Source organism: Aythya ferina, assembly GCF_964211825.1.
Source record: "Aythya ferina genome assembly, chromosome: 2".
In the NCBI taxonomy this organism is placed as follows: domain Eukaryota; kingdom Metazoa; phylum Chordata; class Aves; order Anseriformes; family Anatidae; genus Aythya; species Aythya ferina.
The window spans coordinates 26,501,879-26,520,551 of record NC_140297.1 but is presented as its reverse complement, the minus strand read 5'-3'; the positions used below and the strand labels follow the sequence as shown (position 1 = coordinate 26,520,551).

At 42.3% G+C, this 18,673-nt stretch overlaps 1 protein-coding gene across 8 annotated transcripts in view; it reads right to left on the bottom strand.

Moving 5' to 3' along the window:
• Window positions 1-18,673, bottom strand: part of DYNC1I1 (dynein cytoplasmic 1 intermediate chain 1) — a 188,842-nt gene that overhangs the window by 27,031 nt on the left and 143,138 nt on the right. For all 8 annotated transcript variants that reach the window (XM_084510209.1, XM_084510213.1, XM_084510210.1 and 5 more), the window contains 2 exons: window positions 17,893-18,026; window positions 14,408-14,552 (listed from right to left, as the gene is read on the bottom strand). In XM_084510209.1, the coding sequence (XP_084366335.1) occupies window positions 14,408-14,552; window positions 17,893-18,026 (279 nt within the window). The remainder of the gene's footprint in view (window positions 1-14,407; window positions 14,553-17,892; window positions 18,027-18,673) is intronic.

Here is an 18,673-nt window from a genome sequence, read left to right as displayed (position 1 = left end):
CTAAAGCATATGCAGGGTCGAGGGCCAAATGAAGACTCAGCTTTTGAAGAGGCAGAGGTATTTCATAGTAATTTTCAGAGTGAATCTCTTCAGCTGTGAACCAGGGAACAGAATTTAGAGTGGTCAATATAGAGCCACAATACCTATCTGCAGCATTGTGTGTTTTCACTGAAAATTAGGTTCAAATACATCAGCCATCTAAACGCTGGAAAAATGGGCATGGAGCACAATACTATACTGAAGGGAAAGGAAATCTGGCCAGCTGTTAGGTGGCCAATATTTTTCTTAGACATGGGAAATGTGCAGCACATATAGCACTTTAACATTAAGTGTCATGGGAGAAGTACCAAAATTCCATAGAAGTAAAGGGACTATTAAGATATCAATCAATCCAGAGCAGATTTCAATCAATGTTTCCTTTTTGTCCACATATCAAAGCTTGTTTTGATCTTATTTTGAGTGTGACACTTTTAATGCTCTTTTAGTTTTGCCAGTTTCTTTTCTAATTCATGACCAAAAAATAAAGCATTAGAAGGAAAGGTCAGGAGATGTTGCTCTACTGTGAGTCTTCCTGTACAATTTCTAGCAAATGGCTTTAGCTAGTGTGCCTCAGTTTCCCTGTTAGAAAAAGAAAAACACTTTCTGAGTAATGGTATTTGAGGTGAAAAGCACAGCAGATACGCAGTGTGCATTGCATTTAACTTAACAGTGGAAATATTCAGTCAGATATGAAAGCAGAGCGAAAACCTGGACAAAAATTATTTATCTTTTTAGAGTGATCTCAGACATACAAAGAGCGAGACACAAATAAACGGAGATGAATAGGCAGTGGAGCAAGATAGGGAAAAAACAAATAAAAAATAATAATCGTCATCATCAGCAGCAGCAGCAGCCATGTAAGTAGCCCAAGCAAAAGGCAAGATCAACTGCAGCATGGTTGAGAAAAAAGGGAGAGAGAATTATACGGCAGCACCAGGCAGTGGTAGTGCAGCTGGGCTACAGCCTTCATAGTTCCTGCAGTGTATCTGCTCTCCCAGCTTGTCTAGTGTTCAATGGGGAAAAAAAAATGCATTTCCCATACTATGTCTTTCTGTATTGCACCCTTTAACTAAAGAACAACTGCATTGGATCAGGCTGAATGTCCCTCTTGCTTAGCATCCTGTCTTCAATGATTAAAAAGAGAGTGACCTTTCTTAAAACCTAACATTTCATCCTGTCTGATTTCACCCACTGAGAACAGTTATATTGATTTCAATGTGAAGACTCGATTTGTAAGATTAAGTGTGTATATAAATGTTTGCAGGACTTCCGTACTATAAGCCTCTTAACTAAGGGCCCAGGCCCTGCAGATTCTTTTAATGTAAGGATTTATGAGTAAGGACCGATACCAACCACTTCTAGAAAATGTTGAAATGTGGAACCATGTAAAGGTCACTTTAAAGCAGTTTTAAATTACCAAAACTTCAGACTTACACAATCTATAACTAACATATGGCTATTATTATAAAACAACTGAAATTTAAACTTGATGAGCTTTCATTCTTAAATATCAACCCGCTCTGTTACTCAATAGAACAGAAGAAATAGTTTAAAACAGTATCTTCAGACAGACTTGAACCAAATCTACTTATTGGAAAAAAAAAAAAAAAAAAAAAAAAAGACTGTTTGGGGTGAAAACTTGGCCTTGCTGAATCAATGGAGTTTTGCCATTGATTTCAGCAGGACAGAAATTGAGCATTTAGCGGAAAAAGTGAAAAAGCCATTTCTAAGACGTGTTTTTGTCTCATTTATTTAAGCAGATAGTCAAAATCTATTGTTCCTCCTCAGTGTTTGTATACAGTCAGTCATTGTTTAAAAGAACAATGCAGAGTGAACATTTTAAATACGTGGGAGCTGTCTAGGAATTAGCACTTGTCTATGAAATAAGAAACTCACCTTAAAAAAATAGTAGATATTTATATAAAAGAAGCATTTTTTTTCCACGTATAAAGTTGACCAGTCTATTCCGCTTATTTGCATAGAATTTGCTTTAATCCAGAAGGCGCCACACATAAAGCAGCTAATTAGCCATATAAAGGAATGTATACATATTCACAGGTTTTAACTAGCATCTGACTTCTTAAAAGCCATGGAAAAAGCAATTGGCCTTGCCTGTTTCATGAAAGGAGTGTTTTACACACTGGCACAATTTCTGTGGGTGTCAGCTCCACCTAAAGGTACTTCTCTAGACTGTACCTTCAACGCTGCAGATGGATGGTGACACCATACTCTCCACTTACTGAGCATCCTATCTCCTTTTTCTTTTCACTCCACTTTCTCCTCTTGTAAAGACAATAGACAAAATCCTTGGTTCTGGCTGACGCTGATTAACTACAGCCATGAATGTGGTGCAGCATTGTAAGTTGATTTAAGCAAATTTAATTTTTCTGTGTGTGCAGCAAATATGACAGATTCATTAATCCTTGGCACAGAAACTTTCCAAACTAGGTGGCGTGTTTTTTTAGGCTCAAACTCTGGCTCTTGGGCACTTGGACAGAGCAGTCCCAGAGTGTTCCCGAGCAGAGTGGCTGTTGTGTCTGGCCCTTGAACAAGGGAAGAGGGAAATTTGGCCCCTATGGCAGGCAACTTGTATAATTAGCCTTTATTCACTAAATATATATATATATATAAAATTAAAATTGCAAAGTGGTGTCAAAAGATAACATCTCTTCCAGCATAGGTAACATGTTAGATTCACAGAGTGGTTTGGGTTGGAAGGGACCTTAAAGATCATCCAATTCCAACCCCCTGCCATGGGCAGGGACATCTCCCACCAGACCAGGTCACCCAAAGCCCCATCCAGCCTGGCCTTGAGCATCTCCAGGGATGGGGCATCCACAGCTTCTCTGGGCAGCCTGTGCCAGGGCCTCACCACCCTCTGAGTGAAGAATTTCTTCCTTATATCTAATCTCAATCTCCCCTCTTTTAGTTTAAAATCATTATCCCTTGTCCTATCACTACAAGCCCTTGTGAAAAGTCCCCCTCCATCTTTCCTATAAGCTCTCCTGAAGTACTGGAAGGCAGCAGTAGCATTTCATTGAAGTCTTCACATTGGGAAGTAAAACTCCACTGTCTTTAGGGCAAGTGTTAAGGAGCCAAACTGACCAGATGCAAAAGATACCAATATAGGGCATAGCTTGTGGTCTTCCACTTGGGTTAGGAACTGAGTACTTTCACTCTTTTCATAGACCTAAGTGCTAGGCCCAGCCTTCTCTGTATTGAGAGGGACACCTTAGCTAGGCCAACCCAAAAGACACAGACAGAGTAAGTGAAGCCTAAAAGCTGCTGGGAATTTTGAGGTGAATACTCCTTGGATCAGCTGCATCCCGGTCTTGACCTTTCCTCCTTCAGTGGTCTCCTTTCTGGGCCACCAGGTGTTAGGTGCTTGGGGTTACTTGTGCAGACATCTTGTGATGGGGAAGTAAGTCCTCTGCTGTGTGTAAGGGTCTGCTACTCTTGTAAGCCCTTACGTTCTCCATTTGACTCAATATGGAGTCAACAATGCCTTGTTTTTTATTCTGACTGATTGATCTTAATGGGAATTTTGCCAGTTCTGGACTGCCATGTTTTCCCCAAATCTGTTTTCCAATAGTTATGATAATTTTGGATAATCCAACATCTTCTGCTTTTGCTGTATGTTTATGGGACTTGGTTTAGCTCAGATTACGCTAACTTTTAGAAGACACAGTACTCCCAGGAACTGTTAAATTGCCTTACAAGAGCTAGCACTAGAAGCTATAAATCAGAGGTGCTAGTTACAGGTACATCCCTGATGGCTCAGCAAAGCCTGTCTGCATTCTCCCCACAGGCTATCATTATCCCCCAGACCCCGATACTGTACAACTCAGAACTTGCAGTCTTGCCCCACCTTCTCCAAGCAGAGACAGACCTTCATGGATGACAGTGGGAAGGCAAAAGGGGGACGTTTATGTTCTTCAACTTTAGCCCCCCAATTTCACTGTCTGACTGAGGGGCACTAAATTGAGCTATATGAGTAGTAACTCCCTTAGCTTTTGTTAAATTCCTGTTGGCAGTCGGATTCAGTCCTGAACTACAGTTGAGCCTCTGGGGCTCATGGGACATTTCACTGGGCTGTGACCTGTGAATATGTTCTAAGTACTGCAAGGTGTGATCCGTAGCCTAACATATCTTCCAGTATGTATGGACAATTATTGGTGTATTGGGCTAGAGATACTACCACTAAGTATTCTTAAATATTATGATTCAGTACCTTTAAGGCAAGCTGTTGAATAGTAAAGCCCCCTCTGCTTTGATTAATGATGCTGAATGCAAAGTCAGTGGTTAGTAAAATAATTACTCTCCAAGATGGGATTGGTTTCCTGGCCCTGTTGAACTAAATGGAAACACAGCCATTTGTTGTGCTGTTACTCCTCAGGTCTGCAGCGTTGCTGTTAGAAGCACCGCACTTCTTTTGTTTAAAATGTAAGGAAGAAAATTCTCCAAAATCCTGACCTCCTAATGACAGCAGTGGGAATGAGAGCTCAGTGCCTCACACGACTGACTCCCCCTATACGCTGCTTTTCTGTCATTTCGGAGATGATAGCACCTGCATCCAGTTACACAGTTTCACACAGTGTCACCTCACTGTCAGAGGACTAGGTCACTAAATCAAGTGTAAAACTGCATCCGTGAACCAAGGAACAGGCTTCTTTTTTAGATTCAACAGTGATAGAGGGGAGGAAGAAGTGAGAGTGGAAATGATCCCTATGCTCTTAGGAGCCCTGTTTTATTTAAGTACTGTAGTGTTACTACACTGATTGTTTTGTGGCATCCTAAACGTTGTAGACACCAAGGCAGAAAATTTTTCACATTTAGAAATCATTGTTCTTGCAGAGATGCTAAAACTGTTGCCTCTCTTAATTGACAACAATAAAAAACTGTAGTATTTTTGCATAAACATGTGGGAATTATTATAGACGGAGGAGGGGACAAGGGTGAGACTGAAAGGGAAGGGGGTATGGGAGCAGACCAGTCTGGAGATAACATGATGATTACATTTTTGTGGTTTCCTTCAAAGTCAAAGCGTCACGGGTGAACATATAAGAAGGAAGCAAAGGAAAAAAAGGTTTGATGATTGGCACAGGCGGTTTTAATGAGAACCAATCTTAAGGCCTAATACTCTAGCATGGAGAAAAAGCATAAAAGAGCTCGGAAAGTCAGACATCACCTGACTTTTAGGAGCGTCAGAGAGCCAGACAGCAGAGCTTTCAGGGTCTGCGGAGATAGCCTGGAAGTTACACAGACAGGTAAACTGCTGATTTGGTTAATCCTCATGATCTGTTTTGAGTCCTCCACAGAGATGCAACACGTTCAGACTGTGCTGCCAGATGACAGCTCTCTTTCGTCTTCTAGCTGTCTTCTACCCTGCCTTTCCACTTACTCAGTGGAAAAAGACCTTTCTATTTTCTCAGGAAAAAGAGCATGAGGTACGGCATTCCTCTTTACCACTGTACATTAGCTGGGGAACTATTTTCAGTGAGTTAGATATAAATGTGTATTACTTGATGACTGATGTAAAATAAAATTGATTGAGATCTGCTTGCCACAGATTAACTGTACAATGCATCAGGGGGTATGTAAGGCCTCAAAACTCTACAATACATGCTGAGGAAAGATTGTACAAAGAGGCTAACATGCAGACTGGGTTACAGTGAGGCACCAAGGAGAACAGTGTTCCCCAGCTGACTTTTCTCACCAGTTCCCACTGGTGTATGCTTGTTTTTACATTTTAGATCATCCAGTTTTATTCCCAGTCTGGAGTCCCTCTTATTCCAAACTCACAAAAATTGTGCCTACAGGTTTCCACTGCTTGAGGTTAATACCTTCTGCTCCACTTGCCCACATCAAGCTGGGTGCTGTGTGGATCAAAACAGCGGAGAAGCCTGTACAGGTATTTGCCATTTGTTCTGTATTTCCTCAGACTGCTGACTTCATTGCTAAATGTTAATCAAGTTTTCCACCTTTTATTTAAAGCATGATTTAAGCAAGCCAGCACTTCATCTTATGCTACTAACTGTGCACTTCCATCACCAGATTACTTGAAAAATGTCATTTTCTTTTGGAATTTATAACTACTTCTAAAGACAGCTCAGTTTCTTCTTTAAGAAGCTCAAAACTATAAAAGGTCTTATTGTCCCTGCCTAGCAAACTGATTCACAGTTTCTGTCGCTCCTACTCCTGCCTCTATATTACTGTTTTCCGGGATTTTTTTTTCAGAGGAGCACTTGGGGGACTTGCTGAGGAATATGAGTCAGGTACGGTTTTGCTAGACTGACAGAAGGAAGAATCACCAAACCCTACTCAGAGCGTACATGAAACACTGAAGAAGGGCGGATGTGGTATTTTACCTGCAGTCGTCACCCACTGTTTGTATCCCACACAGGTGGGATCAGGAAGCAGCGCTGGAGATGAGTGGGATGCTTCGGGGGAAGCCAAATTGCTGTGACAGGGCTCCCCTGCCAGGCAGGAGAGGCAGCAGCACTCACTTAGAGGCCACCTCCTGCTTGAGTCAGTGGGACTGTCTCCCTGCCTCAGGCCTCAGGCTGCTAAAGAGAGGTAGTTCAGCTCCAATTGCCTACCAACTTTTCTGTTCATACCAAATGCTAAGGCACGTGTGTTCCTGACTCCTGGAAAAAGCTCTAGAAACAAAAAAAATCTTGCGGTAATATTTTATTACTGCTGTTCAACTCGGTAGCTCACTCACCCAGCATTCAGAAACACAGACAGCTTGAGCTCCTTCTCTTTCCTCTCCACCTTTTTCTCTCCTTCCACTGTCCTTCCTGGTTAAACTACAGGGCCAGGTATGCTCTTCTGCAGCCATGCTTCTGTGCTGGGATCACTGCCTGCCCTGTTTTGCAGCCCCCACTCCTCCAGCTCGCTCACAGCCCTGCCTGCAGGCATGCCACTGCCGCTCCAGCTGGGTACAGGAAAATTACTTTGTGCGACAGGCAAGGAGGGGAGTGGGATAATGGAGCTGCGGTTTCAGGGGATCGTTACTGCTGTGATCCCACCCCCGTCACTCTGACTGAAACCTTCAGTATGAGGCCCTGGAAAATTCAGGTTTTCTTTCTAATGGAAAATACTGCTTCATCATAGGGTACCTGGCCCAGCATTGCGTGCGGACTTGGAGAATTATTAGGCTTTCAAGCAACTCTGTTGTTTCAGCTTCAGTGTTCCAAGTGCCAGCAAGAGCAGGCAGGAGCATGGGGAATATTGCAGAACAGCCTGATGTGACAGCACTGTCTGCTAACAGTCCCGATTAGTATTTGTAGCTGCTACCACCAGGATGCCTGCAGAGCTTTCATGGGTCAGCAAGCAATGATTTTGAGGCTAATTATTATTGAAGAGAACTCCATCTTGTAGGATTTTGAATACGGTTCCTTTTTTCCTGATAACAAAAGTCTCTCGCATAGCAGAGAAAGGACTGCTGCATGAAGCAGGTGGGAGAAAATTTCCATTAGTGAAGAAATCCTGGCTTTTATATATTGATAATTCTCCTGAAATGGCTCACTGCTACATGCGAGCCTGATCCTTCAGCATAATTCTGCACCAGAACAGTCAGTGGGAGGTTTGCATTTTGATTTCAGGGAAAAAGGAATCAAGACTCTGTTTTGTATGGATTATATGGACTCCTGAAATCAAATTCCACTTTCCATTTGCAAATAAAGCTTTCACTGGCTACGGCTGGATTTCTCTTAGGATTTTCTGAAGTAAAGGTTAGCCCAGTGAATTCTTTGGAACAGCCTCAGCATTTTAGATGACTTTTACTTTTCTCTGCGTATGCCATTCTTCACAAAATGATTCACAAAGGAGCAGCATGGTTGGCATGAGTAAATGAAATATGTCGGCCAGCTGAGGAATATTTTCCTATCACTTTTCAAATATGGCTACACTGAAAACCAAAATCATGAGAAAAATTTCATGTGAAGAACTTGGGGTTGATTTCAAGCCACCTGACTTCACTTTGGTTTTGCTCCTTAAAATTACCTAGAAAATACCATAATCTTCTTTTTTGTACAGCTGGATGAGAGCCAGACCTCTGGCTCCAGAGGTAAAGGGCAAAAACTAAAAAAATCCTGTCTGAACAGGCAACTCCACCCTCTTCCCCAAGTCAGCTTGGCCTTTTGACAGAAAGTGAGCTCTGAAGCAAATTCATTCATTGCCTTGTTTTTGGACAAAACTCAAAATTCTGAACTCACATCACAGGGAGACCATTTCCATGAAATTCAGCATACTATTTTATCATCCTTTGTCTTCCCCTATAATCAGGTAAAATTAGCATTTGGACAGTGATTAATCAGATTAGTCATTTTAATGGCTTTTATCAAAAAGAAAAAGCTTGTGCTGGAAAAGTAAGTGTTGTCAAAGGAAAGTGATAGCCTTATGAGCAGATTCACAAACAAGCTCCATGTTGTAATCCAGCCAGGGGGGGATGTTCCAGCCAGGTATCCGAAATAAGAAGGGTTAAGTAGTCCATTGAGCTGGACATTTGATCCCCACCAAAACAAATGGGAGAGAGGGAGAGAAGAAAATAGGGAGGGCAGTCCATATTCAGTCTATGTGCTCCAACAATGGACTAAATAAAGTTTTGGTCTCCCTCACCGTATATTTTTTCTTTTCATCATTTTCCTCTTGATGTTATTTCTTATGCCGCCCTAAACTCTTTGAGCCCTTGTAAGATGACCAACCCACCATGGTACCAGAGACAGATTGAGATTGCATTCGGATTCAGCTGTGTAAGAAACCAAAGGACAGATGTCCAAAATATTAAAGGATCCAAGAGGATCCAACTTCCAATATGCAGTAAGACAGATCTAAAGTCCATTAGTCATTGACCTGTAGTCGTTTGTAACCAAGAGAACAATTCACTCACAAAAAGGCAATTTTTAAAGTTTACAGGGTCAGGTTGTCACTTTTTGAAGATTAATAAGTTACTATTTTGTGCTAATATAAGAAGACTGAATGTGGCCCAACAAATTTAGGAAAGCTTAGAAAATAATGTCAAGAATGAACAGGTTCAAGACTGTTTTTTACTCAATCCAGATCAAAACTACTTAAGAGTATACAAGATAAGGTACGTGAATAATGCCTGAAATAATGCCCCAAAATATTTTTGTGTTGGATCAAGCAAAAATTACGAATTGAGGATCTCATCACATACGAGTGCTATTCAACCACACACTTCCACCCTCCCCCAACTCCCCTGTGCAGTTCCACCTAGCAGCACCCACTTCAAGGCCTCAGAGAGATCCTTTATGAAACCTCTGCATTTCACCACTCCAGAGACCAGTCTGATCCTGTCACAAACTGGAGAAGCAGGGCTGGCCCCAAGTGGACAAAACTGGTTTTCATCAGGAAGTGTCAGCACATTAAAATCAAAGCTCTACTCCAAGAAGATCCTGCTTTCATCAAATCCATAGTTGTTCATAGACCCGAGATGCAGCTCTGAGCAAAATGGCAAGATCATCACAGCATTTCCTCCCCTTAGGGAAGACACATGTTCAAGTCTTACTCAGGCAGTCCTTTGCAGCATGGCTCGGTGCCCAAACCACGGGCTTACAGGATGCTCTTGTTGTGGAGCTCTTCATAAATAATTGCACATTCACTGGAAGAGGAACGTCTTCTGTAAGACAGGGGAAAACTCTGTCCTATTAACCACTAATGGTAGTTTCTCTAATCAATGATCAACTCTAATTAGCCGCCATGGCCTTCACTACATTAAGTCATTAATCCCATCACTTCCAATAAGAGGTAAGAACAATTTTCACGAGGAAGAATTCACCAAACTGTTGCAATAGTTCACTAAGTCTACTGTCCTTTTATTGTGAATAGTATTTGAGTATATCTCTACATGGATCTTTAACTGCAGGCAATGCTATCTGTAACACAAGAGTCTCTCACTCACCCACTTAACGTGATTGAAATTATACAAGAAAACATCTGAGCCAGTAACCAGGTATTTTGATACATGGCATTTGTACTGTAAAAAATAGTAACTTATTAATCTTCAAAAAGTGACAACCTGACCCTGTAAACTTTAAAAATTGCCTATTTGTGAGTGAATTGTTCTCTTGGTGACTAATCCACACAATCACGTAATGCTCTGATTCATTTTGCGATACCATTTTTCATCACAGTAAGTCCTATCAAGTTGTTCCTATCAGTTCCTATCAGCCAGGCTTTTTGGGGAAGGGTTTGGGGAACATAGCTAAAGTTCCTACTAGTCTTTGACAACAGCACCACATGTGCTTCTTTTTGTTCTAGCAGAAGGCTTGACCTCCAAGGAGATCATGTTTAACCTGTAGACTCAAATGGAGTTTGAAGTCTTATGCTGGTAGGAAGGTATGAAAGTTCAAGGCAAAATCCTTTACTTCAAGAATTGGCAGGACTGATTCATACCAAGATAACGAGTGAACAGATAAGATATTGAAGGTACAGAAATGTACATAAGGCACATAGACTGGAAAGGCGAATTTTTCTCTTTAAAATGTGGTTTCTCAAATATTACAATGGACTGCAGACACCAAAAGAAAACAGCACAAGAAAGAGAAGAAGAAAAGAACAGGAGGGGGACCAGGAAGAAGGAGCTACCACTGATGCATATGCTAGTAAGGGAAAGCTGAGCATGGACACAAAATAGTCTATTGCTGAAGGCACACGTCCTCTGGCTTACTTAGTCCTTGCTGATGGTTTTGCAGTGGTCCTACTACCAGTCTGCTCATCCCCATCCCTCCCTCTGAGTATGACACTCACCACCGTTCCTTAACATTGGGCAGGAGGGAGATAAGCATGGAGGGGGAGACAGCAATGCTGCTACTGTTACTCCAGTCTCTCTTCTAGGCAGCTGCCCACCTGAGTATGACTTAGATATTAGATGCATTAGGGGAAACACTCAGTCATTAGCACCTATCCTCAACAGAAGGATAAAAGATAAACGAGATATGTGAAGGATGAAAAAAAATAACAAAATCCACCTCTTTACCCAGACCTTTATTAACTCCCTCAGCAGCAAACAAGCCATTTTCTAGGCATTAGCTGAAACTAGCTTGTTTTGCTATGCTTTAACAATTCCAAGCTAGCTTCTGTCCCTTGACACAATATCTAAAAATCCCCACTCCACACAGCAATTGCTGCAATAATAACAATACTTACATTTCATTATTTAACCTCATGCTATTTGTTCATGAGGATTAGTGCTTAATTAATTAGCAACACTTAGCATTTCCACTTAGCACTTTACCTCTTCAAAGCGTTGTACAAACGATACCTAATTAGGGGCAGAGCTCCACAGACACTTCACATCAGGACTTTCCTTTGCCAGCTCTGCATCCCAGACTCACTGACGTAGTACAGCACGATTTCAAGCTGAAAGCCCTATTGACTTCAGCAGGAACCAGGTAATGCCCTGGCTATCAAGTGACTATCTTTGCAAATTACTTTTCTTTTCCTACTGCTTCTGGTTGCTTACTGTTTACCCAAGGATCTAATTATTGGCTAATATGACGGGTGATAAGAGGAACCTTTTATTAGTGTTATCTGCGAAACCTTCATTCTTCCGTTAGGGAAAACCTTATTCGCAGTCAGCTCGTTGAACTGCAGTTGGGATGGAAAATGTGTTAACTGCAAAAACAGATTATAAAATGTCAATCCAGAGTTTTTAAGGGAGACAGGGCTTTCAATCCATCAGTCAAATGCCTGCTATGAAAGTGCCTTTCTTGTAAGCACCCCAGGGTGCTACACCACATCAATAGACAATATAAACACAGAGCTTTTATGGTTCACTTTACAATTGGACATTGACTCTGAACCTGTGAAACAGAAAGGAATTGAATTTCATGACCAAAGAGGATAATGTGCACAGGATTAAGTAGACAACACCGGTAGAAGCCGGAAGGCAGCATGGCTTTGGATGTTGATAGAGAGATTAAGTTTACAAATAAGAAACCAAAGGAATAAAACAATTTGAGTAAGGTCTTATAAACCAGGAGTAATACTCAAAAGCTTCATAGTAATCCACTATTTTTTTCATAATCAAATGTGCCAATGGATTTATTCAAAGTCCACTGATCAACTGGCCCCTGACTGTGGAAATGGAATGGAGAGAGCCCTAACTCACTCCAGCCAAGAGATAGTGTGGAAAGAAATTTCTGCAGGAGTCAGACTGGAAGAAGAAGAAAACATTCATCACATTGCAAGAACTTGCCTAGTGCCTCAGAGTATATCTTCAAAGGGCAGTGGCTAGCAGTGCTGCAGCCTGGAGCTGCTGCTGCTCAAACCTGCTCCAGAAGCGAGCAGCGGATCCACTACAGCAATAACACTGCTTCCAGCTCAATGGTGCTGTGGTGTGTCACATGCCCGTTCCTGCTCACATCAGCAAGGTCAAGCAGCTTTCTCAGGAAGTCCCTCTTGCCAGATGAGCCACAGCCTGATAGGTATTAGAAATTTAAATGGTTTGGTTCTTTGAAAACTGACTGTATTGAACAGCATCTGACCCAGCCATTTTGGCACTGCACTCTTCCACAAGGATAACTCTGTACTGCTAACTGCAGCGTCTTTGTGTCCAAAATATGCTGTGTTAGTGTTACCACTAACTTCTGACATCCCAGGAGTTCAGAATAATAAAAAAAAAACAACAACATGCCTTCTTACTCCTTAATATAATTTCATTTAAACGACAGATGGATGAGATCCTTATTGACATATTCAGCCTCAAGCTATGGCTTTGATATTCATCATAGACTTTTCTGGGCATGTACATTTGGAGTACAGGTATTTCAGTACCAGCCTCTCATCTTCCACAAAGTCTTCCCAGATTTTTTTTTCACCTTACTTAGCTTCAGCTTCAGCTATCTGATGTTCCCTTGCCCCCAATTACCCCTGCCCAGCACTCCCTTGTCTCAGACACCAAAAAGCCTCACCAGCCCCAGCCAGCTCTCTATCACAGGGTTATCCTGCAGCCCTTTCCAATATTTACCACCCATGACCATCCCCCAGGACCACTTCTGCATTGGTTGAGGCTGGGTCCACTGATGTATATAGTACAAATTAGGTAAATCATGCACCTTCCTCCTTACAAACTTGCTAAAATGTAACACTCAAAGGAAACTGTCAGCTATGGTCATTGCTCATCAGGCAAAGATACCTGTTAATTAGCATGTGCATTGGATCAGACCATTAACAAATGCATTATGAACCTACTACAGAGGCTAATTCAAGTTATTATCTAGATAACAGTGCTTCTGCTTTCAGCACAAGGCTGTCACATGGCCCTCTCTGATCACTTCTGTATTTACATTTGCTGAGCATCTGTCCCAGCATCTCCAGGACCTGATGTCTTTGGGGAACACACGCTGAGATATTTCCTGGCTGGGGTCAACTTCCAAAGCTGGAAATCTGTTGGGTGCAGCTCAAGATGTGAACCAAACACAGACATGAAAACATGATGAAGACAAAAGCCTGGCATTTTAAATGCAATTCTCTACTCTGGCGTACGACAAAAATAACTATTAAAAATGGAAAAAATACAGCAAACACCGCTGAGAAACTAATAGCATGTACTCAGGAAAGAAAAAATATGAATAAATATGATGACTTAGATATTTAGAATTTTACTTCTTGTATTTCACCTAGCACAACGAAAGAGGTTGGCCTGTTTAATCTGTCCTGCAGTTTTTATTCCCTCTGCCATTAGTCTATATTCATACACTTCTGTGGGGTGTGGGTATTCAAAGCTTCATTTCCATTGTTCGCAGTGCTCTCCCTGTAAAAGGTTGTGTGGCCGCATCCACAGAGCAGTCAGTAACAGACTGATGGAGGTCATGAATGTAACTTCCAGTGTGTATTTCCTCCCGGCTTCCAGCCATCAGTGTCTAATGTCATTGGGACGATTTATACTTTCTGGCTATGAAAACCTCCTACAGCAATGAATGTCATGATGGATATTGATTGCATTAAGCCGTACGTGTGCCTCCCCTGTTGCTTCATCAGAAGAAAATGCTCCTGCTGCTGCACTGTCACAGTGCACAGTATTAGTCTGGCAATTTAGCCTGCACAAGGTGTGCTGGATGGATTGTTTGATGACTGCCACTACAAGGCATCCTAATCTCCTTCCCTAGTGAAATTGCTCAGTACTAGGGTTAATACTGAAGCCAGCTGAAACTACCTTTATAGGGTAGGCTCCAGGCAAACATGGTTGACATAGTTACACTGGGTATGCATTTCACTTACAGTCATATCACTACGCCTTTCCTAAGCACACTTTCAGTGAATGAATTTCAGTTGGAACATTTCTGACAACGGCATTTGCACAAGTACTATTACCCCTCACATCCCGGTTTTATTTTCTTACCTTTGTGGTCCACAACTTCACCGTCCAGTCAAATGAAGATGTGACAAAGAGATGGGAGAAGTCAATTGGGCCCACTGCCATGTGACAATTGATTCCTGTGACAGGTCCTTGGTGGCCTTCAAAAATTTCACCAATGCCAGCTTTACTGCAGGAGGAAGAGACATTTTCATTCAAAGTGAGTTAACATCTGTTTTTTTTTTTTTTTTTTTTTTTTTTTTTTTTAAGATCATTTTGTTTTGTTCCTTTTAAAGCTCCATTTAATATATAGAGCTCTCTCCTTTCGCTAAGGCCTTTGCCTGCAGAGGCTTACTGCTGTGGGCACAATTAATACTCAGGATCCAGCCCAGGGAGATATTTTCCCTTCACTTCTCAAGACTTGCATTACTGACTTTTACGTACACTGCCTACTACTATAGCATGAAATATCATTTATGTATAATTATAAAATAATTAGAAATTATAATTAAACTACAGCTTATACATCTAAGTATACCATTATTACAAGGAATAACCATTAAAATAAAAATGCAAATATGTTAATGACTTATAATTTGCAGTTCTTTTTCTCTTAAATATCTAAAATAACTTTGCACAGCAGTCAGTCAAGTCACTAGGAAGCAAATCCCTTTTCACAAAATATGAAGGAACTATTCGCATGATAAGGGATCACAGTCATTAACTTGAACATGGGAAGATGTGCATTGCACCAGCATGAGGCTAGAATAGTCCTTAGGAAGAAAAAGTACAACTCTATGTACACATGCAATTTTGTCATTCCTGTAAGCAAATGATGCCAAATCGGTTGTCACTTCCGTCTCACACTGTACACAGAGAGGGAAGTGATGAAACTACCTATTTAATTACATGATTATACAAAAATTGCCAAGGGAAGAAAAGGCTTTAAAAATAGCCACAGCTCTTACAAGGCTGCCAGCCTGAATACAGAGGCCCCAGAGCTGAAGAGCTGCCCTGAGGGAGGCCAGTCCCTCGCCCCATCATCAGCACCACCAGCGTGGTGTCCCCAGACTCTCCTGTTGACCATGGGCGTGTGGCCTCCCTTGGTCCCCCTGGAGCCCATGCAGTAAGTATATGCTGCTAGCGTGTGTGCCTGAGGTGCTCAGTACAAAACTTGTCTTGTTTCATCCCCATCGGCCTGCCATGCACTTGGTGAGATGAGAACTTCTCAAGCACCAGGCGCACCGCACGTATCTGCGAGGCGTTGACACCCCTTTTTCCAGAATACCACAGCTCTCTGCTGTGCTGTGCTGAGGAACACATGGGCCTCTGGAAACAAAATGGGGATGACAGCAAAAAGCTTTAGGGAAGACAGGCGGGGACAGACTAAGAGCGTGTTCTTTGATGGTCAGCAGAAGGTTTGCTAAAAAGGTGGAATAACAAGAGGATCTGACACCTTCCTCCTCTTGTGAGGAACAAACCAGGCACCTTTGAAAGATCAGAAGTGAGAAATGCCCTTGGGCATGCTTCATTTATCCCAGCAGCCCAAGACTAATTCAAACCATCAGCCACCACACAGCCTACCAGTGTAATGCCTAAATAGACATGATATTGCAATACTGTCAGTAGGCTAAAGAAAAAAAAAACACACGTTAATATAAAAAATATTTTGAAGAACACATATGTAAAACTGTGATTGTACAACTTTAGGAACTTGTAATAGAAGCCTTACAATCTTAAACCACTGTTTAAACCACTGTCAATGCCTATTTGGTCAACCAAAACGGGGACTATGATAAAACAGGAATTCAAAAAGTATTGCAAACTACAGAAGTGAGGGGTCAGCTTTAAATCTATCAGTGAAAAAGTCTGTTCTTTACAGAAGCCACTCAAGTGTCCCAGAGGATGAAACTGCTACCAGAAGCTACGAGAGCACACAAGCATCCTGCAGATCGTTGCAGTGAACAGAAGGAATTGATCTCTGCAGCGGCCTGTGGTGAGAGTCTCTTGCTCTTAACTGCAGCCTTAAAAAGTTTACAGGGTGCAAAATAAGGAACTTGTTTAAATTATGAACGTGGATTTGCACCTTAGAAGCAGAGAGAAGATCAGTGCTGAACAGCAAAGCACTCAGATCCTTGTCATTAGGAGATGTATCTATACTTTGAAAAACAGTATTTCAGCTATCGTTCCAAATGTTACTAGAAAATCTTTGAGAGACTAAGATTTTCCCAGGTCATTGTTTCAAGTCTTGTATTAATGGCCTGCCTGGGCAAATCAGACATGTTATCTTCAGAAATTTAGGGCAGAGGAACAAAAATACTGTAAGGCTGAACCCTCCTGAACAACACTGAGGTAAAATTTGTGTCTGAGTTAAAAGGATGCCCTGGGAAACAACGATCCTAACAGCCTCCTCCTTGGTGTAGTCAGACAAGAAAAAAAAACAACAAACATCATGCATACAAATTCAAGGGCCTGAGAAAGAGCAGTTCAGTCATTCAGGGTTGTAGTTAGACCCCCAGGACAGGTTACAGTCAACCACACACCTGAAGAGTGAGGCATGCCCAGGAAAATTGGAGCAGCACTGCTTGCTCCATATTCACTGCTGGCCTCAGTGCTGGCCTGGGCAGGCAGACTAGCTCTGTCCTGGTGTGTTTTTCTCTGGCTTGCCTCCATTGGGGAGGATTTTCAGGGACAAGTGCAGACTTTTGACTCACTGTAGCATGAAACAACTATGCTGTGTGAGGGAGCACAGCATATCAGTCCTGGGAGAGGGTCTGCCCGAGCTCATGTGTCTGCATGGCAAGCTGAGGCTAGGTCTGACAAATAAAACAGCTCTGACTGCAGCCAGATGATGGGATACTGTCCTTGTCTTGCCCTCCAGGAGAGGGTGGGCATTGGGCATCTCCAAACTGCCCGCCGAGAGCTCGGTCTCTGGTCCGGCTCCACAGGTGGCCATGTATTAGGCCCCAAGTACCGTGCTCTGCTTCTCACACACAGACATACATGCCCATGGTGGCTTTTCTCTGCTGTCTGCCTGTGGAGACCAAAGATGAAGCCGAGGACGGTAAAAAATAAAGTGGATTACCATCTCTCACAAGTGGTTTAGGCCTGATTACCCCGCAACAAAACTGTCTCTTAGGGCCTGATTCAACTTGCCCAGACTGAGACAGCTACACCTGAGCCACCTGTCTAGACTTCCGTTATAATCGCGGCTGAGAAGGAGGCATTTCGGAGGTGCCAGTCATCTCTGCTTCAAGTGGATGTCTGAAAAAGGTGAGAGAAATCAGACCTTCCCAGCAGTTATTGCTCCCCACTGACTACAAAAGGAGCCTGGGGCAAGCACCCCGTGTAAACAGCCGTGACACCAACGCGTGAAGTTGGGCAGCTCCCATCCCTCTGCTGCAGAGCAGAGCAGCACAGATCCTGTTGATCCAAGAGAAAAAACATCTAAACGCTCTCCACACACACTTGGCTACCTCACACCAGCACAGACAGACAGTATCACAGAAGGAGAAAATGCTGAACGTCACCTTCCATGCCGGCAGGCCGTGTAGACTGTTCCCTCTTCACTGCCAACAACGAAGTTATTGACATCTCCGGTTGGGAAGGCCATTCCTGTAACCGCCACCGGTTTGGACTTGTTGTACACCAGCTCCATGCTCTCCTATCAAAACAAGGCATTATTCCATTATTCATTATTATTCCACAGCTCTCACTTTCTTTGGCTGTTTTTTTCCATTATTTATTTATTTTTCTAATTCAGTTCTAAATGTTATGCAGAGCAGCAGGAAGGGAAGAAGGAATTGTCTGACCCAGTCACACGATTTTGGTTTCTGCACAGGACGTGGCAAGAAAATGCAATGTCTCAAACGAGGATGCAGTGCTCCTGCCATCCCTGCCGCTGTCTGTCATGTGTTTCAGAGCAGCTGCAATGCACTGGTCTTTGCTACATCATCGTAAATCAGGCAGAGATGACAGGTGAGAATTTACAATGTAATGGTGCAGAAACTAAAGATAATACCTTAATGGTTATACTTGCCAGCCCCAGGCTCTAATAAAAAATGCAATACCCTTCTATTTACAAACATTTCTGAAATCAGTTGTTTTTCAGGAAACACATGTAATGTCATGTGCACCTGAAGCGTTTATCAGTGACATCTGTCACTTTGCAGAACAGCATTAAAAAGCTGGGGTCATGTCACTCCTGCCACTCTAAGCATTGTTTTTCAGAGATTTTCTGAGGTAACCACAAACATTCTCTAGAACCCAGCATCAAGCTACAAACCAGAAAGCATATCTTTTTTTTTTTTT